This window comes from Oncorhynchus gorbuscha, linkage group LG20, assembly GCF_021184085.1.
Source record: "Oncorhynchus gorbuscha isolate QuinsamMale2020 ecotype Even-year linkage group LG20, OgorEven_v1.0, whole genome shotgun sequence".
NCBI lineage: Eukaryota > Metazoa > Chordata > Actinopteri > Salmoniformes > Salmonidae > Oncorhynchus > Oncorhynchus gorbuscha.
The window spans coordinates 1,073,033-1,096,256 of record NC_060192.1 but is presented as its reverse complement, the minus strand read 5'-3'; the positions used below and the strand labels follow the sequence as shown (position 1 = coordinate 1,096,256).

General features: G+C 44.1%; 2 protein-coding genes across 7 annotated transcripts in view; both read right to left on the bottom strand.

Annotated features, from left to right (window-relative positions):
* Positions 1 to 10: 10 nt before the first annotated feature.
* Positions 11 to 7,763, bottom strand: LOC124006977 (ubiquitin-conjugating enzyme E2 G1-like). 2 transcript variants are annotated; one of them, XM_046317190.1, is made up of 6 exons: positions 7,496 to 7,763; positions 6,956 to 7,058; positions 2,380 to 2,477; positions 1,711 to 1,889; positions 1,361 to 1,478; positions 11 to 1,176 (listed from the first exon to the last, which is right to left on the bottom strand). In XM_046317190.1, the coding sequence occupies exons 1-5, from the start codon at positions 7,536 to 7,538 to the stop codon at positions 1,392 to 1,394; spliced, it is 510 nt and encodes a 169-aa protein (XP_046173146.1). In that variant the 5' UTR covers positions 7,539 to 7,763; the 3' UTR covers positions 11 to 1,176; positions 1,361 to 1,391. The 2 variants fall into 2 exon arrangements, with proteins under 2 accessions (XP_046173146.1, XP_046173147.1); XM_046317191.1 differs by having other exon boundaries at positions 2,380 to 2,423; positions 7,496 to 7,711.
* A 1,624-nt stretch (positions 7,764 to 9,387) lies between these two features.
* LOC124006762 (serine/threonine-protein kinase ULK1-like) overlaps positions 9,388 to 23,224 on the bottom strand; it is a 52,493-nt gene continuing 38,656 nt past the window's right edge. For 3 of the 5 annotated variants that reach the window (XM_046316894.1, XM_046316895.1, XM_046316897.1), the window contains 12 exons: positions 21,832 to 21,918; positions 20,588 to 20,722; positions 16,913 to 17,067; positions 16,191 to 16,441; positions 15,724 to 16,027; positions 14,417 to 14,539; positions 14,034 to 14,209; positions 13,678 to 13,856; positions 13,351 to 13,469; positions 12,995 to 13,152; positions 12,668 to 12,803; positions 9,388 to 12,237 (listed from right to left, as the gene is read on the bottom strand). In XM_046316894.1, coding sequence (XP_046172850.1) covers positions 12,182 to 12,237; positions 12,668 to 12,803; positions 12,995 to 13,152; positions 13,351 to 13,469; positions 13,678 to 13,856; positions 14,034 to 14,209; positions 14,417 to 14,539; positions 15,724 to 16,027; positions 16,191 to 16,441; positions 16,913 to 17,067; positions 20,588 to 20,722; positions 21,832 to 21,918 — 1,879 coding nt within the window. In that variant the 3' untranslated portion in view covers positions 9,388 to 12,181. The remainder of the gene's footprint in view (positions 12,238 to 12,667; positions 12,804 to 12,994; positions 13,153 to 13,350; positions 13,470 to 13,677; positions 13,857 to 14,033; positions 14,210 to 14,416; positions 14,540 to 15,723; positions 16,028 to 16,190; positions 16,442 to 16,912; positions 17,068 to 20,587; positions 20,723 to 21,831; positions 21,919 to 23,224) is intronic. The other 2 variants (XM_046316896.1, XM_046316898.1) reach the window with 2 other exon arrangements.

Genomic DNA, 23,224 nt, shown 5'->3' with positions numbered 1-23,224 from the left:
CAAGAAAATATTACTGTTTTAAAAACTTTATTGGACTCAAGTTAAACAATGTGGGTGTAAAAACCTGTGATTTCACAACTCATGCCAGTCTTCACTCCACACAGGTGAATAGGTATAACCATTGGTACTATCAGTTAAATAAACTATTGAGCTACAAGTCTTATTGCTTGTTCTAACAATCCACCACTTTCATTATTTTGATCCTTTGCATTGCATGAATAACTTGCGTAAGACTCAAAAGCATCTCCTCGTAGATAGAAATTGTGCTGTTGCAAAGGGCTAGTGTAATCTGCTTCCACAGGAGAAAATGGCAATACTGGTGTGGACATTCAACCAGAACTGGCATCACCTTATTCACATTCTTGAGACTAAACAAAAGACCATCTGAAATGTGATTACTTCTTTCTGGAGATGTTCACAGGTGACCATAAGCTTAAATAATTATTCTCACAAGGATAGACGACACTGAACACATGTCCCTGAAAATATCCTAGACAGGAAACTCAAGTGTACAAACTTCACATGAAGGGGAAAACCAAAAGACACAACTTGATCTATAGTACATAATATTTACATATACAATTAGAGAGGAGATCTATATTACAAAAAAATATTATTTTCCTCATGCTAATATTCTTAGGTTTGTTTATCCCCAAAAAATGATTGATCAAAAATGGAAGAAACCAGACATCGCTGGAGACGGGTTCCTTAGCTCACAGGGAAACAACTTAAGGCAGCAGAGTGTATTAACCCTTTTGAGAGAGGATTTTGCAGAACACTTTGGAAGGAATGGGCTTCCATAGGGAAAGAACAGGGGCAACGAAAGCGATTGTTGGTTAGTATCTCTTCATTGACCATAATTGCATAAGAGACAAGTCGAAAGTAGATGGCTCAGTGGCAGGTTGAAAAATAAAGAAGCTCTTCAAAACAAAAACATGCATCTTGAGTTGTCATAATTATCATTTAAATAAATACGTCTAAAGTGAGAACTGGGCAATGAGCATGAGGGGATGTTTTTTCCTCCACACATCCACAGAAGAAATGAGACGACCCTATTTACACAACTAAAGAAATAAGGGCTGGCTTTTTATTCCACATCTTCCTAAGAGCAGAGCACTGGTGCAAAAGTCTTTATTGAAGAGTGACATGATCGATCTCCCGATGTTAAAATTCTAGCTAAAAAAACAAAAAAACAATTAGCTTGCAGACAATATAAATCAAGGGAAACGATAAAGCATCAAAGACTGATAGGGAAACAAAACATTGAAGATGTACTATCCAGCCAAGGCACTGAATGGGTCTCAATTTCTGCAACGTGAGATTATAGTTGAGCGCTGTGTGGATCCAGAAAGGTACTCACTGGGTGTGTGGCAATGGTGGGGGAGTGGCGCCTAGTCAAACGCCATCTCCTGACTCTTTCGTACACAGCGAGCCACCTTCCTCTTGAACTCTCCACAGGGATCCTCTCTCCATTCTTTCTACAGGGCACAACACAACTGTACATTAAAAACCCGAGCTTCACAAGCACTACAATCAACTAAACTGGTAGATAATCCCTCACTACTATCAAAAATGTTGTTCTACAAAAACAAGTCTGAAACTGACATTTCACTTGTTTCTGTAAATTCGTTGAGGCCATGAAAACAACAGCACCGTTGTTTCAGCCTCATTGAATTCCCCCGTCTGCGAGGGTGTATGTCTGGGACTTACGGCTGCGTCCACGTTGGCGGGTGAGTCGCCGTTCGGGTCGGCCAGCATGGAGATGACACTGATCATGATGGTTTCCACTGTGTGAATGGGCAGCCAGCGCTCCTCAGGCTTCTCATAGCCAAACTTGTCCTCTCCGGGCTCGTGCAGAATGGAGATACACACGTCACCGTTCTTTGCAACTGAAAGAGAAGAGTACAGGAATCAAACTGCTGACCAGTTGACTAAACACACAGGTCTTTGGCTGTATAGCACATCGAACAAAACTGAAGATCTTCAACTCAAATGTCAAATCCATTTTTCTGTATGGATCTGAAACACGGAGAACCCTTTGAACAAACTAAAGTAATTCATTAACCACTGTCTCAGATGGTGTCTGGCCAGTAGACTCCCAGAATGCATCAGCAACATCAGGCTGTGGGAAATTAAAAAACAAGACCCAATAGGAAGCACAATGAGAGAAGGAAGTGGAGCTGGATAGGAAACACTAAGAAGAAACAAAATCAATCACAAAACAGGCTCCAACATGGAGCCCACAAGGCAAACAGTAAAGAGGAAGGCCTAGAACCACCTGGAGCAAGAGATGAAGGCAGGAGGTATGCCACGGCAAGCCCTAGAGTAAATAAATAGCACAGAAAGGGATGAAGGTGATTCATCAATGAAACCACTTACCATTGGGATGCCATATTTCTGTGATGAACTTCATCTTCGGAGGCCTATGTGGGTAGTCAAGGGGAAAGGTCAAGTAGGCTTTAAAGAAACCACCCTCGCTGTAAAGAAACAAGGTAAGAAAATGAGTGTCACTCATATAGGAGGTGCCAAGTGACAGTCACTATTTACCACAGACACAAAGTAAACCCCACCTATGAAAATAATTCCGCTTCTTAAAAAAAGGGCCCCTCCCACCCCCAGAGGAAGTTGCCACCACTATTTAATTTCCTGTCCTAGAGATGAAATGCACATTTAGGTTCTACCTCCAAAGAATGACAAAGTCTATTATACATACTCATGAATTGGTCTATGTCTGGTTCTGGAGCTGTATTTGTCATAAGCTTTGATTTAGGGATTTATTTTGTGTCACAGATGGAAACCACTGGCCTATCTCTGACATCTGTCATCTCCAAAGTTTTGGCATATTCCATCAATTGCGGCCGCGAATCCACCATAGAAACAGTTTGACGAGATTAAGATGAGGCTCTGGTAACATAGATAATAGGGTTGAATGGCAGGTACCCGGTTACACAGATTTACCGCCCAAAACCAGTCCCTTTCCCGGGATAAATAACTGCGAGAAACTGGTAAATTATAATAAATTATCTATATGAATAGCATGGCATGAAATGGATCAGTTAAATGATATGCCATGTCTCAATCGGGATTCTCTACGGCCTCTACGTGATGAATCATCAACGCTCAGGGTGGGGACAGACAGCCCATCTCAGTATGGAGCGCAGTTCACAATGCATGTAGACCTACCATCTCAGTATGGAGCGCAGGTCACAATGCATGTAGACCTACCATCTCAGTATGGAGCGCAGGTCACAATGCATGTAGACATACCATCTCAGTATGGAGCGCAGGTCACAATGCATGTAGACGTACCATCTCAGTATGGAGCGCAGGTCACAATGCATGTAGACATACCATCTCAGTATGGAGCGCAGGTCACAATGCATGTAGACATACCATCTCAGTATGGAGCGCAGGTCACAATGCATGTAGACATACCATCTCAGTATGGAGCGCAGGTCACAATGCATGTAGACATACCATCTCAGTATGGAGCGCAGGTCACAATGCATGTAGACATACCATCTCAGCATGGAGCGCAGGTCACAATGCATGTAGACATACCATCTCAGTATGGAGCGCAGGTCACAATGCATGTAGACCTACCATCTCAGTATGGAGCGCAGGTCACAATGCATGTAGACCTACCATCTCAGTATGGAGCGCAGGTCACAATGCATGTAGACCTACCATCTCAGTATGGAGCGCAGGTCACAATGCATGTGGACCTACCATCTCAGTATGGAGCGCAGGTCACAATGCATGTAGACATACCATCTCAGCATGGAGCGCAGGTCACAATGCATGTAGACATACCATCTCAGTATGGAGCGCAGGTCTCAATGCATGTAGACATACCATCTCAGTATGGAGCGCAGGTCACAATGCATGTAGACATACCATCTCATGAAGGTAACTTTTTTTCTTGCGACAGCTAGGCCTGTATTTGTTTCAGCATAGTCTATGCTACAGTAATATAAAGACCGAATGAGCTTCTAATATACTCATCTCCATCTGGCTTTCGGGGGGGCCCACGTTTTTTTTTGGTAAAGATTATTACTTTTTTAATCGCAGCTGCAGAGTTTTAAAACAGCCCATTACTCAAATAGCGTTGCTTTAAAATCTGTGCACATGCGAGCACGCTCTCCTAGCCTCAACTCAATGCAATATTAGCCTTACATTTAGCCAATTAAAGATGGGCTATGCAGAATAACCTCATTTATAGCCTCTGTCTCTTGCACTATACGCAAGTGCCTGTGATCTGCTGGTCTCTCCTTAAAAAAACACCCATTACCTCTTGGAGTCCCATGCAGAACTAGCTAGACTAGAATAGCTTGCTGGACATTTGTTTTTTTCATTTATTATACCAACAGGCTATTCGAAGAGGGACGCAATCTCTTTTTTTGCTGAATGTTAAATACAGCAGACAATAAAACTCACGGGTATGAAAGAAAAGCGAATGCACGGTTAGGCTATAGCAGTTATTAATTCAGACCCATAACCATTCAGATGGTGGTAGACTATAGCAGTTATTAATTCAGACCCATAACCATTCAGATGGTGGTAGGCTATAGCAGTTATTAATTCAGACCCATAACCATTCAGATGGTGGTAGACTATAGCAGTTATTAATTCAGACCCATAACCATTCAGATGGTGGTAGACTATAGCAGTTATTAATTCAGACCCATAACCATTCAGATGGTGGTAGGCTATAGCAGTTATTAATTCAGACCCATAACCATTCAGATGGTGGTAGGCTATAGCAGTTATTAACTCAGACCCATAACCATTCAGATGGTGGTAGACTATAGCAGCTATTAATTCAGACCCATAACCATTCAGATGGTGGTAGACTATAGCAGTTATTAACTCAGACCCATAACCATTCAGATGGTGGTAGACTATAGCAGTTATTAATTCAGACCCATAACCATTCAGATGGTGGTAGACTATAGCAGTTATTAATTCAGACCCATAACCATTCAGATGGTGGTAGACTATAGCAGTTATTAATTCAGACCCATAACCATTCAGATGGTGGTAGACTATAGCAGTTATTAATTCAGACCCATAACCATTCAGATGGTGGTAGACTATAGCAGTTATTAACCATTCAGACCTATAGCAGTTATTAATTCAGAATAACCATTCAGATGGTGGTAGACTATAGCAGTTATTAATTCAGACCCATAACCATTCAGATGGTGGTAGACTATAGCAGTTATTAATTCAGACCCATAACCATTCAGATGGTGGTAGACTATAGCAGTTATTAATTCAGACCCATAACCATTCAGATGGTGGTAGACTATTCAGCAGTTATTAATTCAGACCCATAACCATTCAGATGGTGGTAGACTATAGCAGTTAATTCAGACCCATAACCATTCAGATGGTGGTAGACATCAGTTTTTAATTCATTAACCATTCAGATGGTGGTAGACTATAGCAGTTATTAATTCAGACCCATAACCATTCAGATGGTGGTAGACTATAGCAGTTATTAATTCAGACCCATAACCATTCAGATGGTGGTAGACTATAGCAGTTATTAATTCAGACCCATAACCATTCAGATGGTGGTAGACTATAGCAGTTATTAATTCAGACCCATAACCATCCAGACCCATAACCATTCAGATGGTGGTAGACTATAGCAGTTATTAATTCAGACCCATAACCATTCAGATGGTGGTAGACTATAGCAGTTATTAATTCAGACCCATAACCATTCAGATGGTTATGCTTGGCACACCTGTATTTGGGAAGTTTCTCCCATTCTTCTCTGCAGATCCTCTCAAGCTCTGTCAGGTTGGATGGGGAGCGTTGCTGCACAGCTATTTTCAGGTCTCCAGAGATGTTAGATCGGGTTCCAGTCCGGTCTCTGGCTGGGCCACTCAAGGACATTCAGAGACTTGTCCCGAAGCCACTTCTGCCTCGTCTTGGCTGTGTACTTAGCGTCATTGTCCTATTGGACCAAGAACACAATCGGGTTCTTGGTCACCTCCCTGACCAAGGCCCTTCTCCCCCGATTGCTCAGTTTGGCCGGGCGCCCAGCTCTAGGAAGTGTCTTGGGGGTTCCAAACTTCTTCCATTTCAGAATGATGGAGGCCACTGTGTTCTTGGGGACCTTCAATGCTGCAGAAATGTTTTGGTACCCTTCCCCAGATCTGTGCCTCGACTCAATCCTGTCTCGGACCTCTACAGATAATTCCAACAACCTCATGGCTTGGTTTTTGCTCTGATATGCACTGTCAACTGTGGGACCTTATATAGACAGGTGTGTGCCTTTCCAAATAATGTGCAATCAATTGAATTTAACACGGGTGGACTCCAATCAAGTTGTAGAAACATCTCAAGGACGATCAATGAAAACAGGATGCACCTGAGCTCAATTTAAAATCTCATAGCAAAGGGTCTGAATACTTATGTAAATAAGGTGGGGGTATTGATGAGTCATTTATTTTATTGAATCCATTTTTGCCTTCATGCTGTAAGGTATCAAAATGTGGAAAAAGTGAAGGGGTCTGAAAACGTTCTGAATGTACACCAACCTTTTAAAGGGCTGGTAGTGAGTTCAGAATTCTATCACCTGAAGAAGCATGTGGTAGAATCATGTACACACAGTGCACAGCTCAGCAAGTATGCATGTCTAGTGCATGTATTTTTCATCTTGTGCACATGCTTCAGGTGATAAATCTGAACACATTTACAAAAATGTAAATTATCCTTTCATGTGGATATATTGTCTCATTCTTACCTGCAAAAGGACCAACCACATGGACAACTGGTAAAGTAAATAAAAAATATATATATTCTGGCTTGTAGAGGTCGTGAGCGGAAACTTTGCTGATCCTAACGCTAATTGACCCCCAACGTTGAATCCAATGCAATTCAACGTGGGGTCTCCAGGTTATGCCTTCAACAGATAGAGCAGATTTGTAAAAACACTCACAATAATGTATCTTGCGGGCCAATAACAACCACCTCCCATCGATGGATGTTATCATCGTCTATGAGACCGGCAGAAAATCCCTCCACAGGGTTCTTGTTGAGCTCTGAAAAAAAGGGGGTAAACAAACACGCGGACATTATTACCCAATTATTACCCAATTATTACCCAATAGCCACCCCTGAACGTGTGATCTCACTTGCTGCCATGTCATGCGTGTTGTCAAGCTACAATTCAGCGAACGGACCAGTGAAAATGAACATGGGATGTTAAATTTAGCTTTGAGGAAATAGACGTGAGGCTACGATTAAAATAAAATGGCACACTTCTACACAAGTCTTAGCTTATTGTGAACATAAACGTTGTGTAGCTGAACACACACCAGCTGGGAATGTGCGTTGTGTACTAGCCGTAGCTACGTTGACATTTTAAATACGAGTTTAAAAAAACCAAAACAGTATTTGACTACCAAGCTAGCCAAGTTACAGGTAACTACTACGCTTGTTCAACTCGGCTTAATTTAGCGGTCAGGTGCTCGCTTACCTGCCAGTTGTTTTCGAAGCAACAGGGATGATTGATCGGTCATTTTATGTGGATTAGACTACCTATTATAAAGACAACGAGCTGAACTGCCTCTAACATAAAATAGAACAGAACAAAGAATTGGAGAGAGAGAGAGAGAGAGACCTAGCTAGCTTGTTACCGATGTTTTCAACAAGGCCTTATTGATCGTTTCACACAGAGAGGCACAGCTTCCGACAGCAACATCCCCATACCGCGCATGCGCACTACTCGTCAAGAGGGAGGGAGGTGCAAAAGCCTACATACAATCAGGGTTACCCAACTTGTGCGAGTGATTTTTTATTTTAAACCGAACATTTTCTGAGCAAAACAAATTGTTTATGATGTGGTTTATTGTTGTACATAAGACTGTAAAAAAAAACACAAGCAAATAATCTCCCAAGTGATTGTAATGTTGTAAATCGGTTCCATAGTATTCCCACACCTAATAGAGACATACACCAAGGACACTAAACATTAGGAACACCTTCCTAATATTGAGTTCACCATCAGAACAGCCTTAATTGGTTGGGGTGCATGGACTTTACAAGGTGTCGAAAGCGCTCCACAGGCCCATGTTGACTCGAATGCACTTGTGTCAGGTTGGATGGATGTCCTTTGGGTCCTTTGGGTGGTGGGGTAGAGGTTGACACGGGGGTGGAAATTCATTTACTGTCCGGTCAATTGTTTTCCCGTTCTGTCCTGATCCCGCAACATTTCTATAACTTCAGAACTTTCTTGTTCCTTCCTGATTAAAACCAATCCAGTCCCATCCCGTGCTCATTTTTGCACGTAGAAATATGTAGGCTGTTGGTTTAGGAAGCATTTAAAATAATTTCAGTAATGCCATATGCAACTGTGATACGTGGTTGTCTCACCTATTTTAGTTTTAAATGCACTGACTGTTGGTCTAAGTCACTCTGGATAAAATGGTATTCTACACTGAACAAAAATATAAACACAACATGTAAAGTGTTGGTCCCACATTTCATGAGCTGGAATAAAAAGTAAAAAAAGAAATTGAGGAGTATTTCTGTCCTTAATAAAACACCGTTGTGGGTAAAAACTCATTCTGATTGGGTGGACCTGGCTCCCCAGTGGGTGGGCCTGGCTCCCCAGTGGGTGGGGCTATGTCCTCCGAGGCCCACCCATGGCTGCATCATGTGAAATCAATAGATTAGGGCCTAAAGGCTTTATTTCAATGGACTGATTTCCCTATATGAACTGTAACTCAGTAAAATCTTTGAAATTGTTGCATGTTGCCTTTACATTTTGTGACAAAACTGCACATTTTAGAGTGGCCTTTTATTGTCCCCCGCACAAGGTCCACCTGTGTAATGATAATGCCGTTTAATCAGCTTCTTGATATGCCACACCTGCCAGGTTGATGGATTTTTTTGGCAAAGGAGAAATGGTCACTAACAGGGATGTAAACAAATTTGTGCACAACATGAGAGAAATACGTTTTTTTGTTCGAATGGAACATTTCTGGGATATTTTATTTCAACTTATGAAACCAACACTTCACATGTTGTGTTTCTGTTTTTGTTTAGTGTATATCTGTTTGGTCAATTTGTATAATTTTTGATTATGTTCCGGCCCCCTGAAAATATGCCACAAAAAAAAGGCGTCCCGCAGTTGAATCTACTGTAGTTGATGAACTCTGCCATACAGTTATTGGTGCAAGCGCAAACAAGTGCTGTTTGCATAGCGACCACTAAAGACACCTTGAAATTGTAACATGCCAATGGTTACAATTAGCATATCAACATAATAATTGTAGAAATAAGCTATTAACATCCTTTCAAATAAATGACATTTTGTACCTCACCTCCAGAAGTATGAAACTCTTATTATCAACATACACAACCTAATTCCTTTCACAATTTTATTTCTGCAGCGCCTTTCAAACCAGAAATGTTCACACAGACATTGTAATAGTGGGTATAGTTTTTCCCCGCCTCCTGTTTACAGGCTTAAATGTACAGTCAGAGATATAGCTCCAACAACAGTCTAAAAGTGATAGTAGGGAAAGTTTCTATTTCTAATACTTTTCTTTGGATGAGTGGGGAAATTCTGTCCATGCTTTGTAATATACACACATTCAGAGAAATAACTTCATTTACTATCCTTATGTACAAGTGATACTGAGATAGTATGGTCGATATTCAAATCAGCAGTGTGGAAGAAACTTCCAGGTGTACTGCATTTATAAAGCCAAAAGAAAAACGGCAAACGTCTTTAAGTTGGCAAAACCTTGTTTTCAGTCGTATCCATTATGGAAATAGTGGGTATCATTAGTGTCACACAAGCACTGGAGTGCAGATCAAGCTTTTACTTCATGGGCCTTTTCAATCAACCCGCCTTGTAAGTTGTCATTCTTCTTCAGAGTGACTTACGTCATGACATAGGTTGTTTTAGATTCTTACACAACATTAGGATGGCTGCTAGGCTACTGGTCGTAAGAAACTAAACAAGTGACACGTCTAAAATAAAAAAGGTCTACCGTTGCCTTGCTATCTGCCACTCATTGAACATGTCCCATTTTTATAACAACTGATCAGGTGATGAAAGCAATATGAGTCACTAGATATGACCACATCATTCATCTGGGATGTATAATATAAACGAGACATTTACTCTGTACATTTTGTTGACCGGTAAACAGGAAAAAGGCAGGAAAGCATCTATGGGCAAAGCAGAATATCCAGACAATCTTCACAGGGGAAAATGCTCCCCTGCTCTTGTTTCTGTTAGTTCCCTGTAGTGAGAAAATATAAGTCATCCATTCACTCTTTCAAACAGTTTCACACAAAACAGACACGCTTCTACGAGTGGGTAGAGGTTGCCTCTAACCACCGGTCCATTGCACAGTGAGATATTTTGTCCATCCCCTATTGGTTATTATTGAGGATACAAGCTATGGTTCAGGAAATATCTACCCACCTCTAATGATAAATTCCACAACCAATACACTGCAATTCAATAAACTGTACTGCTTTTCAAAATTCAACACAAGCATCAGTCCTCATTTTGGCTACTCAATACAACAAAAATATTTTTTTCAGTTACACATTTAGCATTTTTCCTTCTTCAAAAGGCACCTTTCAAAGTTTAATAGCTTATGACATTTCCCTGTCAAGATTAAGACAACCATCACACTTCAACATCTGACAATGAATAAACAAAACTGCCTAAAACTACAATAAAAACCATAGAAATAACTCCCAAAACAAGATTGTCTCCAAGCATGTACATGAAAAACTGAACATATATGTTTCATGTACATCTTATAACTCACCCCCCCCCCACCTTGTTCTTTCTGTACAGTACTGATAAACCTCAACACAGTGCAATAACACCAGTAGTCATTGACAGGTGTAAGTCCAGTCTGGCAACTCTACTGCAAGTTTTACAAGCAGACCTACATCGAAACTGATTGTGACTGGACTCCATAAGAGGTTTGAATGGGAAAATATGAAAGATATAAAGCTCAACTAAATCTCACGTATTTGGTTAGAGATCAGTGGCAATTGGTTTCTTTTCCAATTTGGGCAATATTCCTTTGTCTAATTTGTCTACAAAGTTATATTCCGGGCTTTTTACTGGTTAAGAACAACTTTAGGAAATAATAATAAGATGATGATGATTCCTCTCAAGCACTCTGACTAAAAAGCTGAATGGGGAGTATGTGGTTCCAGCTGTTCTTCCAACATGGCTGGTCAAAGGGAAATGGTCACTGGTCAAAGGGAAATGCTCAGCGAGGCCCATTTCCTGTCCATATTTAACATCCTGTCAAAGGCCCAGTGGCACAGACAGCAAACCTTTCTAGATTCTCCTGTCTATGGTCCAACAATCTACCTACTGGGCAACATTCTCATTCTTAATATGGCAAATGAAGCATCAATAAAGTGTCAGACAGGGATAAATAAGGTAAAACACTTCTGTAACAGCACCTATATATTGTTCTATCTATCACAGGTAAGGTCCATAACTTAAAATTACCTATTTTCTACATACAACTCAAAATGTACACAAACAGGCCAGTGGGCTGTGACAGGCCATGCAATTGGGATAATGTTCTTAAACTCTTCTGGTTTCCCTGAAAAACACACCAAAAAAAGATATATATTATATTTTTACACTGAGTGGCTTCTTATTTAGTAAGACTTCATGTCTTAGGAGTGAAGGTTCATTTGCGATTGCTTTGCGCTGAATTACAGACAGGATTAAATGGAGCGAGACTGTGACTGCAGTAGCATCGTCCCGCAGACAGCTTGACTGTGATTGGTCCGGGTATCGTTCCAGACGGTAAGGGGCTGTGTGTGTGTGTGGCTCTGCAGAGAGTCAGTCCGTTTAGTGGGGTCCTGTCTGACACACAGAGGAGTGTGTAGTTGCCCCCCCACAAGCCCTTCATCTCCAACATCAGTTCACCTAAGAGTGCTTGGTGGTGGGGCAGACACAGAAACCACCAGTCCAGAGTCTACCCTGTCCAGACTATAGGCCCTTCTTAAACACACATACCCCCCCACCGGCTGACATCTCCATGGAAACTAGAGGGTGGGGGGAAGATACAGAGTTGGTTGGGAGGTTGAATGGGCATGGTGGTGCCGGTCCAGAATGAGTGACATCATAGCATAGCAGCATCATGGGTGCTGAGCAGAGTCCTCAAACACATAGCCCTGACTGTAGAGCTGTGAGACGACGCTCAATGCATTCCTTACCTGCCGAGAGAGAAAGTAGAAGTAGTATTATTTATTGATTGATGTTGTGAAAGGGACAACTTACTAAGCTACCAGTAAGTTAAAAAAGAACAGCCAAAAGTGTCCAATTACCTTGTAATTACCTGTGTAGTCATGGAAATAAAGTCATGTTTTATACAGGTAGCCTAGAGGCAGGTAGCTTAGTGGTTAGAGTGTTGGGTCAGACAGAGATTAACATAAAGGACGCAGGTTCAAATCCCCGAGCCGACAAGGTGAACAAATCTAGCAATGTGCCCTTGAGCAAGGCACTTAACCCTACCTGCTCCTGTAAGTCGCCCTGGATAAGAGTCTGCAAAATGACTACATTGTAAAAAACAAAAACAGATACGCTACTGCATTTCAGGCTTAATGGATATGGTGGGTCAGAGGTGAAAGTTCTGAGGTGACTCACACTTGCTGACGCTGAGGATGTCGTTTTGCTCGGTAAGGAGCAGGGACAGGCCCTCCATCAGCAGCAGGGCCTTGTGGTAGCGCAGCACCGACGCCTCTCCCTGGTGAAACATCTCATCCAGAGCAGCAGCCTGCACCTGCAAGCCGAGTAGAGGAAGAGATCAGGGGCCGTATAAAGCATCTCAGAGTAGGAGTGCTGATTTGGGATCAGTTTAGCCTTTTAGGTTACAATGAATAAGATTACATGGACCGGATCCTAGATAAGCCCTCCTACTCTGAGAAGCTTGATACACATGGCCCAAGATGCTAAACACAGTGTCTCCCTCACCATCTGAACAGTGTGGCTAAACAGCAGCCTCTCAGCGGTGATGCTATTGACGTGGTCCATGAGACGGTGCTTGCGGGAGAAGAAATGCTCCAGCCGTGCATTGAGGGAGAGGCAGGACGACACGCTGGACTTGTACAGCTCGTTCAGCCTTTTGACCACTAAACACACAGTCACAGAGGAGAGGGCTGAGCAGTGTTCGTGTTGGAAATAGAGAGAGAGAGAGCAGTCCTACTCCACAGCACGGTTGGGCTCAAGACACTCTTTTTCATGATACATCTGCCAGATGAGTGTAATGTTATATCCTTCTGTAAATGTTGGCTTTTAATCAGCCGTGTTCTTAAGTTGTTGGGTCTCACCTTGTTTGACAGTGGCAGAGGGGTACAGTTTTCCCTGTTTGACGCGCTCCATGGCTGTGTGCAAGGCAGACGACAGAAGCTCTGCAGTCTTCATGTACAACACCAGCTGCTCCGCATAGCTGACACACACACAGATCAGAGTCATGATTTTGTAGCTGATGCTACAGTCATTACCAAGTGTCTCTCAATCTCAAAGTGAACAGTAACCAAGTCTGACTCGCTTTTATCATCCATTTGTAAAGATCTCATATTCCCATGAAAAGGAAAGACTCTAGACGAAGTTGTTTAGGTAACAATGGTACAGCTTCACTAGCTGGAGGCTCTCACCTCCACTCCCGGCTGAGGGAGCTGATCTGGTCAGCCACTAGGCTTTGCTGCTGCAGGAGAGAGGGCGGAGAGGTGTCCCCGTGCTTCGCCCCAGCCCCCCTGACCCCTGCCACCTCCATCAGACAGCGGGCAAAGTCCAGGGTGAAGCGCAGGCTCCTCAGGGTGTCTGTGTGCTCCTGCTGCACTCAGACAGACAGAGGGAGAGAGACAAGGTCGGACGTCATAAAATATAGCCTACAGGGAGATGGGCGTTCTTCAAAACAGAGACAGAGATGGACAGAAAAAAACATGCAGAGACAAACTCAGAGAAACAGACAGCAGCAACCCCACATCCCAACCCCTACTCCTCCTCTCACCTCCATCAGTGTCTCCTCTGGCAGCTCAGGGGCCAGGAAGCTAACAGGTCCCCCCATGTTGGCCGTAATTGGGTCTGTGAAGCTGTAGCGTGGTCTGGAAGGACCCTCAAAGCCGTCCAGATAGGTGCCTGTCTGAAAACGGCTGGTAAAGGAACCCACTGGGCTTATGGAGCCTGCTATAAAAATACGTGTTTTGTGGTTAGAGGAAAGTACCTCAGAACAGGCCCTTGATGGCACTTAGTCTAAACTGACAGTCGTTCAACTGACACAGAGTAGTGTGTTGTGAATATCATTGCCACAAAGTTCAGCATCCCTAGGACACTATAATGTATTTGGATGCTGTGCGGAGCAATGACACCTAGCTGCTGAGTCAATCATCTCACCTGAGAACTGTCTGGTCCTGGAGGGCTGTGGAGGGATGCTGCCGCTGGGTGGGGAGCCCACAGTGAATACCACCTGGGCTGGGAGGACTGAGCCTTCTGCCATGGCTCCACCGCCAGAGGGTGCTGAGGACAGCGAGACAGAACTCATTAGACATAACACAGGGAGGATGAATCACGGTCATGACCTAGCTACATGCAGTGGAGCAAGTTAGTCATTTACCCTGGTAGTTAAGTGTTACTGCTTTAAAAGTCCAGAGCTGTAGAAACACATTTCAGTTCCTATAGAAAAAAGGAATGTTCCATTAGAGCAGAGTAGGCCTGGGTTGGCCTGGGTGGGCTTGGGTGGGCCTGGGTGGACACAGCCCCACCAACTGGGGCCCTCCCAGGCCCACCCAATCAGATTGAGCAAAAACAAAAAAGAATACATGCCCATGCCCACGAATATGAGATAATCAGCTATGCTGATTGCGCTGTGCGTGCTCTATCCAATCATAGCAGCCAGAACCTCCAGACAGTGAGACAGACCTGCCCAATACACGACGCCTCAGGCTCGTTTACATAAGACAACACCTCCCCAATGTTACGTTGAAAGGACCCATAAGCCCTTTATGCTCACTTGCTGATGTTTGATAATCACTGGAGCCTTTTGGAACTTAGCGAGCTGGAACTTGATTTTGGGCACTGATAAACAGTGCGCAGCTTGTGCTTTATTTAAGATAGTTTGGCAGCTTGAAGTTGTAGACATGTTATTGTTCTCAGAAACCAGTTTAGCAGCCAGACTTTCCCTTCATGATAGATTTGAAGGAAGTTATTATTTCGATGAAGTGGCTGGCCATGTGTTGCTATGGTGATTCAGTAGGGACAGACAACAGTACCTGGCATGATACGATATTCGAACATAGCACACCCACATCAAACCACATCCCCAAGACAACTCGTTTGCCTTCAGTCATGGCCGCATTTCTTAATGAACCACCAACAACAAGGTCAAATCAGGAAGCGCAGTCACCCATTAAAACGGATTTGTGTTGGAATTGACTCCTGTGGAACTTCACCCAATTGATACTGTGACCCCAGTCTAAAAAATAAGTGAGGAAATATGCACAGCTCTGCTGACCTTGGAAGCTCCAAATACGAACCCCCAAACAGATCTATACGGAGTGACCCACATCCATACAAAGGAAAACCGAGTCCGTCACTGTGATATTAACTATCTAGTCAACCTCGGCTGGTGAACAGAACAGCTCTTTATGCAGGTAGACAATGACCGAAGGGTAACACTTGGTGAATAGGTCTACTATGCTCACCTGTGATGTCTCTGTTTGAGCTGAGGTTCTCAGTGCTGCCGTGCTCCCCCAGCGGTCCTCCAAACGCAGCCATCAGCAGCATGTCAGACAGACGACCTGCACTCTGAGACCTGCCGAAGCTCTTGTTGTCTTCTGTAGTCCTCTGGCTGTATTGCCCAAGCTGGCCAGTAGGAGGCTGTCCTGGGTACCTGTGGTTTGAGGCAGCCTTGCTGCCGGGCGGGGCCAGAACCAGACCCTGCTGGGCCAAGAAAGTCACCAGGTTGGGGGAGCTGGGAGGTTTGGGGAACTCAAAGGGTGGTATGGCCTGTGGACAGGATATCAGTGTCAGATGCAGAAGTAAAGTCGAGAGACTATAGAGACTATAGACAGTGGAATTGATTGTTTAAAGCAATAGTACAATTGCTGAATAGTTCAGTTTCCTCTAAAACACAGGCGTTGTACTAGCTGTGTCCAAAACATGAACTCACTCTAGAGGGGGATCCCAGGATGGTGGGGAGGGGGCTGCGCTGCATGAGTTCACTCAGCCTGGGGGAGGAGTGCAGGGGCCGCATAGCCATCATGCCTGCCTGCAGGTTGGCCACCACGGGGTCAGAGTGCTGCTTCCTGATCTTCTGCCTGCCGCCACCACTCGTGGCCTCCAGGAGACAGGGGGCGCTGTGGAGCCGGGTGCCCAGGCCTTGCTGCTGAGGGGGAGGCCGTGTGTCGGGGAATTGGAGAGCTGGAGATGGACAGGGGTTAAAAGTTACAGCGCAATGTTATCTTTACATTATAAAGATGAGTATAACTATACAGCTGAAAGAAAGACACAGGGAAGTGAAACATCTAAAGGTGGACCCTTTAAGTCAGGTTAAAACCCCTCTGATCAAGACAACAGGAAGTGAATAGCCTTGGTCTACCACAGAGCAACTCCTCAATGCCCCTGACCAGTTTAACCATTTCCACCACTAACAAAAAACTAAAACAGTCAGCCCAAAAGTTGGCGCCTCGGACAGGGAAGGAGGGAGGGCAACCCCGGATTCCCACCTCCGCCCCGCGACCCCCCACTGCCCGTGTCCAACGGGCGTGCTTGCCCTGGCAGCTCAGGGATGGTGCCCACTTCAGACACAGAGGGAGACAGGGAACAAGAAGAAAGGAGGGGAAAAAAGAAGAGGGGACATTTTGACACATCAATGCACTCTGGCAGACATGCCTTGATGAGGAAGCTGGAAGGGTCTGGCCCCTCCTACAAACAGCCTGCAGGGGCCAGCTAAGGTCCCGTGGCCTCCTGGGTAAGGCAGCGATGGGCCAGTCCTCCCGAATCCCAGGGAACTATTGCTGCTGCAGCCGCGCACCAGCGTACACAGCCTGTGGCGGGAGGAGGAACAGTCACAAAATCAGACATTATTCCCTGTTATCTCCAAGCTAGCAATGTTACTACTATGCCACAGAAGAGACTGTGTGTTTATATAAGCTTGTGTGTGTAAGTAATGCATGTCAATGTATACTGAGTGTACAAAACATTAAGGACACCTGATCTTTCCAAAACAGACTGACCAGGTGAATCCAGGTGAAAGCTATGATTCCTGATTGATGTCACTTGTTAAATCCACTTCAATCAGTGTAGATTAATTGTATTTAGAATTTTTATTTAAACTTTATTTAACTAGACAAATCAGTTAATAACAAATTCTTATTTACAATGACGGCCTACCCCGGCCAAACCCTAACCCGGATGATGCTGGGCCAATTGTGCGGTTGTGTTACAGCCTGGAATCGAACCAGGGCCTGTAGTAACGACCTCTAGCACAGAGTTAAGAACTTTTGAACGGGCTATGTTAGTAGGTTTCAGGCGCACGGGTTTGTGTCAAATGTGCCGAATAGAACAGCTGTAGGCCTCACAGTGAAATGCTGACTTACAAGCCCTTAACCAACAGCTGTAGACCTCACAGTGAAATGCTGACTTACAAGCCCTTAACCAACAGCTGTAGACCTCACAGTGAAATGTAAAAAATAAAATAAAAATATCAAAGTAATAAATAATTCAAGATCAGCAGTAAAATAACAGTAACGAGGCTATATACACCGGTTAGTCGAGGTAATTGAGGTAATATGTACATGTAGGTAGAGTTAAAGTGAGAGTAGCAGCAGAGTAGAAGAGGGGAGGGACAATGCAAATAGTCTGGGTAGGCATTTGATTAGCTGTTCAGGAGTCTTATGGGGGTAGAAGCGGTTAAGTCCTCTTGGACCTAGACTTGGCGCTCCGGTACCACTTGTCGTGTGGTAGCTGAGAGAACAGTCTATGACTAGGGTGGCTGGAGTCTTTGACAATTTTTAGAGCCTTCCTCTGACACCTGGTATAGAGGTCCTGGATGGCAGGAAGCTTGGCCGCAGTGATGTACTAGGCCGTATGCACTACCCAACTGTAGTGCCTTGCGGTTGGAGGCCGAGCAGTTGCCATACCAGCCAGTGATGCAACCCGTAAGAATGCTCTCGATGGTGCAGCTGTAGAACTTTTTGAGGATCTGAATATCCATGCCAAATCTTTTCAGTTCCCTGAGGGGGAATAGGATTTGTTGTGCCCTCTTCACAACTGTCTTGGTGTGTTTGGATCATGATAGTTCATTGGTGATGTGGACACCAAGGAACTTGAAACTCTCGACCCGCTCCACTTCAGCCCTGTCGATGAGAATGGGGGCGTGCTCGGTCCTCCTTTTCCTGTCGTCACACAATTTTGATCACGTTGATCAGGTTGTTGTCCTGGCACCACACAGCCAGGTCTCTGATCATCATTGCCGGTGATCAGATCTACCACTGTTGTGTCATTGGCAAACTTAACGATGGTGTTGGAGTCGTGCTTGGCCATGTAGTCATGAGTTAACAGGGAGTACAGGAGGGGCCTGAGCACGTACCCCAGAGGGGCCCCTGAGTTGAGGATCAGCGTAGCGGATGTGTTGCTACCTACCCTTACCACCTGGGGCCATCCCATCAGGAAGTCCAGGATCTAGTTGCAGGAGGTGTTTAGTCCCAGGGTCCTTAGCTTAGTGATGAGCTTTGAGGGCACTATGGTGTTGAACGCTGAGCTGTAGTCAATGAATAGCATTCTCACATAGGCGTTTCCTTTTGTCTAGGTTGGACAGGGCAGTGTGGAGTGCAATAGAGATTGCATCATCTGTGGATCTGTTGGGGCGGTATGCAGATTGGAGTGGGTCTAGGGTTTCTGGGATAATGGTGTTGATGTGAGCAATGACCAGCCTTTGAAAGCACTTCATGTCTATAGACGTGAGTGCTATGGGTCAACGGTCATTTAGGCAGGTTGCCTTCGTGTTCTGGGGCACAGGGACTATGGTGGTCTGCTTAAAACATGTTGGTATTACAGACTCAGTCTGGGACAGGTTGAAAATGTCAGTGAAGACACTTGCCAGTAGGTCAGCGCCTGCTCGGAGTACACGTCCTTTAGTTTTTGCTTGTAAGCAGGAATCAGGAGGATAGAATTATGGTCAGATTTGCCAAATGGAGGACGAAGGAGAGCTTAAAATCGCGTCTCTGTATGTCGAGTAAAGGTGGTCTAAAGGTGTTTTTTCCCCCTCTGGTTGCACATTTAACATGCTGGTAGAAATGAGGTAGAAGGGATTTAAGTTTGCCTGCATTAAATTCCCCGGCCACTAGGAACGCCGTCTCTGTATGAGCATTCGAGTACGGACTTAGTGGCAGCATCGGTTTGTGGTGGTAAATAGACAGCTACGAAGAATATAGATGAAAACTCTCCTGGTAAATAGTGTGGTCTACAGTTTATCATGAGATACTCTACCTCAGGTAGAGTATCACCAAAACCTTGAGACTTCCTGACTATTACATTTTGTGCACAAGCTGTTGTTTACAAATATACATAGACCGCCACCCCTCGTCTTACCAGAGGCTGCTGTTCTATCCTGCCGATACAGCGTAAAACCCACCAGCTGTACGTTATTCATCTCGTTGTTCAGCCACGACTCGGTGAAACATAAGATATTACAGTTTTTATTGTCCCGTTGGTAGGAAATACATGATCGTAGTTCGTCTATTTTATTATCCAATGATTGTACGTTGGCTAATAGGATCGATGGTAAAGGCAGATTACCCACTCGCCGTCGGATCCTTACAAGGCACCTCGTCCCCGATATCTCTCTCTCTTTCTCTGAGAGAATGACTGGAAAGGGGGCCTTGTCGGGTGTCTGAAATAAATCCTTTGTGTCAGACTCGTTACAGAAAAAAATCTTCTTCCAGTACGAGGTGAGTAATCACTGTTCTGATATTCAGAAGCTCTTTTCGGTCATAAGAGACAGTGGCAGAAACATTAAATACAAAATAAGTTACAAATAACGCAAAAAAACACACACAATAGCACAATTGGTTAGGGGACCGTAAGACGGCAGCCATCTCCTCCGGCGCCATCAAGAACTGCAACGCTGCTGGTTTTCTCACGTTCAACAGCTTCAGTGTGTATCAGAAATGGCCTACCACCCAAACGGCAGGGTAGCCTAGTGGTTAGAGTGTTGGACTAGTAACCGGAAGGTTGCAAGTTCAAACCCCCGAGCTGACAAGGTACAAAATCTGTCGTTCTGCCCCTGAACAGGCAGTTAACCCACTGTTCCTGTTCCTAGGCCGACATTGAAAATAAGAATTTGTTCTTAACTGACTTGCCTAGTAAAATAAAGGTAAAATAAAAATAACAAATAAATAAGGACATCCAGCCAACTTGGGCCAGCATCCCTGTGGAACACTGACGCAATGTAGAGTCCATGCCCTGACGAATTGAGGTTGTTCTGAGAGCAAAAGGGGTGTGTGCAACTCAACATTAGGAAGGTGTTCTTAATGTCTTGTACACTCAGTGTATGTATATACTAACTGTGGGGAGCCATCATGGCTGAGGGAATGAAGGTTCTGCTCCATGCGCTGGTAGTTGGGGACCTGAGTGGGAACGGGAATGGGCACTGACTGACCGTAGTTACCATAGTTACTGCCAGAGAACTCACTTGGCCGACTGAAAGAAGAGAGAAATCGGGAGCTATGTTTAACCCTGTCTAATCAATGCATTAACAAAGAGAGTGAAACAGCAAAAATACTGAGAGAATATTAACAGACAAAACATTATGTAATAGTGAGTGAAAGATAGAGCCCTTGATTTGTGATTGCTTTGGTAGAGAGGGGAGAGGATTATGATCAGATTGACCTACTGAATAATGCTGGGAATTGCCAGGGACCTCATGACACAATATTATCACAATACCTAGGTGCTGATACTATGTGTATTGTGATTATCACAATACTTAGGTGCTGATACTATTGTGTATTGTGATTATCACCATTCTATATGGATTCCCATTTGATTTTTCCCCAATTTTATTGCCATTTGATGTTCTAAAAATATTGCTCACTGCTGCAGAGAGAAAATTAGTTTTAAATCAGTCATGGAAATAAGAGCTGAAATATTGGCTCACTATATTTTTTATTTTTTTGTAAAATGTTTTTTTATATTGATTTTTTTGCTGTGTAGATTGATGAGGAAAACAAATAATTTAATACATTTTAGAATAAGGCTGTAACGTAACAAAATGTGGAAAAAGTCAAGGGGTCTGAATACTTCCCAAATGCACTGTAGTAGGCCTAGCCTGTAGAATGGGATCCTGCTCTTTGTAATTAAGGCCATCTAAACGCTGTTCTCTCTCTGCATTGCCTATAGAAATGTTGCGCAACATGAGCTCATGGGCTCACATGAAGTATTTGATAAGACTACATTTGCTGATGTCAGAGTGATTAGAGCGACAGAGAGCTGAGTACCAGGCAGTTAGCAAGTTTGGTAGGCTACTAAATGACCATCAGCAGCATCAGAGACTAAACGATCACATGGAATTTGACTGCGGTCATGACTGGTGTGGCGGTAATATGGTCAGCGTAACAGCCGTACCCATCACTACTACTGACCTAACATCCCCCTACTCTAGAAGGATATCATTGGCCTGGGCTTCCAGTGCACAATACACATTGACTCACCCAGCTGCCAGAGTGAGGGAACTGGTATTAGCATGTCATGGCTTTAGTATGTCTAAACACTGAGAATGCCTTTCCAGTAAGAGTGTGATCAGAACTTACCTGATGGGACTGTGGGAGCCACTGTAGGAGGGGGAGTGGGGTGGGGTCTTGCCCTGACTGCCCAGGCCACCAGAGGCCAGTAGAGAGCTGAGGAGGAGACAACAAGATTTTAGTGGCTCTAATATATTATTAATAAGTAGGATTGTTCTTTTAAGCCAAGACAAGAGAGAGCATGGGAAAATACATTTTGATCAGTCAGGAAATAAAAGTGCTGAAAACATGGCTTACAATTTAAAAAGAAGAAAAAGCTATAGAATGAAAGATACCCGAGTATCGGTCTTTAAGACACTAACAGCTTTCATTCTATAGCTTTTTCTTCTTTTTAAATTGTAAGCCATGTTTTCAGCACTTTTATTTCCTGACTGATCAAAACGTATTTTCCCATGCTATCTCGTCTCTCTGCAGCAGACTTTTACCGAGCAATATGTTTGGAACATCAAAGGCAATTAAGGTCTCAGTTATGAAAACTTAGTACACTAGAGAAGCCTTTCTACTGACTCTGAAAAACACCAAAAGATGCCCAGGGTCCCTGCTCATTTGCGTGAACGTGCCTTAGGAATGCTGATGTGGCCAGGGTAAGAAATTGCAATATCTGGACTGTGAGATGCCTAAGACAGCGCTACAGGGAGACAGGATGGACAGCTGATCATCCTTGCAGTGGCAGACCACTTGTAACACCGGCACAGGATCGGTACATCTGAACATCATACCTGCGGGACAGGTACAGGATAGCAACAACAACTACCCAAGTTACACCAGGAACGGAAAATCCCTCCATCAGTGCTCAGACTCTCCGCAATAGGCGGAGAGGTGGAGGGTGGTCTGGGGCGGTGTGTCACAGCATCATCGGAGTGAGCTTGATGTCATTGCAGGCAATCTCAATGCTATGCGTTACCTCCTCCCTCATGTGGTACCCTTCCTGCAGGCTCATCCTGACATGACAATGCCACCAGCCATACTGCTCGTTCTGTGCATTTCCTGCAAGACAGAAATGTCAGTGTTCTGCCATGGCCAGCGAAGGGCTTGGATCTCAATTGCATTGAGTACGTCTGGGATCTGATGGATGTGAGGGCTAGGGCTAGGGCCCCCCCCCCCAGAAATGTCCGGGAAATAGCAGGTGCCTTGGTGGAAGAGTGGGGTAACATCTCACAGCAAGAGCTGGCAAGTCTGGTGCAGTCCATGAGGAGGAGATGCACTGCAGTACTTAATGCAGCTGGTGGCCACACCAGATACTGACTGTTACTTTTTATTTTGACCCCCCCTTTGTTCAGGGACACATTATTCCATTTCTGTTAGTCACATGTCTGTGGAACTTGTTCAGTTTATGTCTCAGTTGTTGAATCGTGTTATGTTCATACAAATATTTACACATGTTAAGTTTGCTGAAATAAAC

Coding starts and splice junctions, on each gene's coding strand:
- LOC124006977 (XM_046317190.1), bottom strand. CDS start 7,538: ATGACCGATCAATCATCCCTGTTGCTTCGAAAACAACTGGCAG. Junction 7,059..7,495: donor GCTTCGAAAACAACTGGCAG/GTAAGCGAGCAC, acceptor CCTTTTTTTCAG/AGCTCAACAAGAACCCTGTG. Junction 1,890..2,379: donor AGAAATATGGCATCCCAATG/GTAAGTGGTTTC, acceptor CTTCTCTTTCAG/TTGCAAAGAACGGTGACGTG.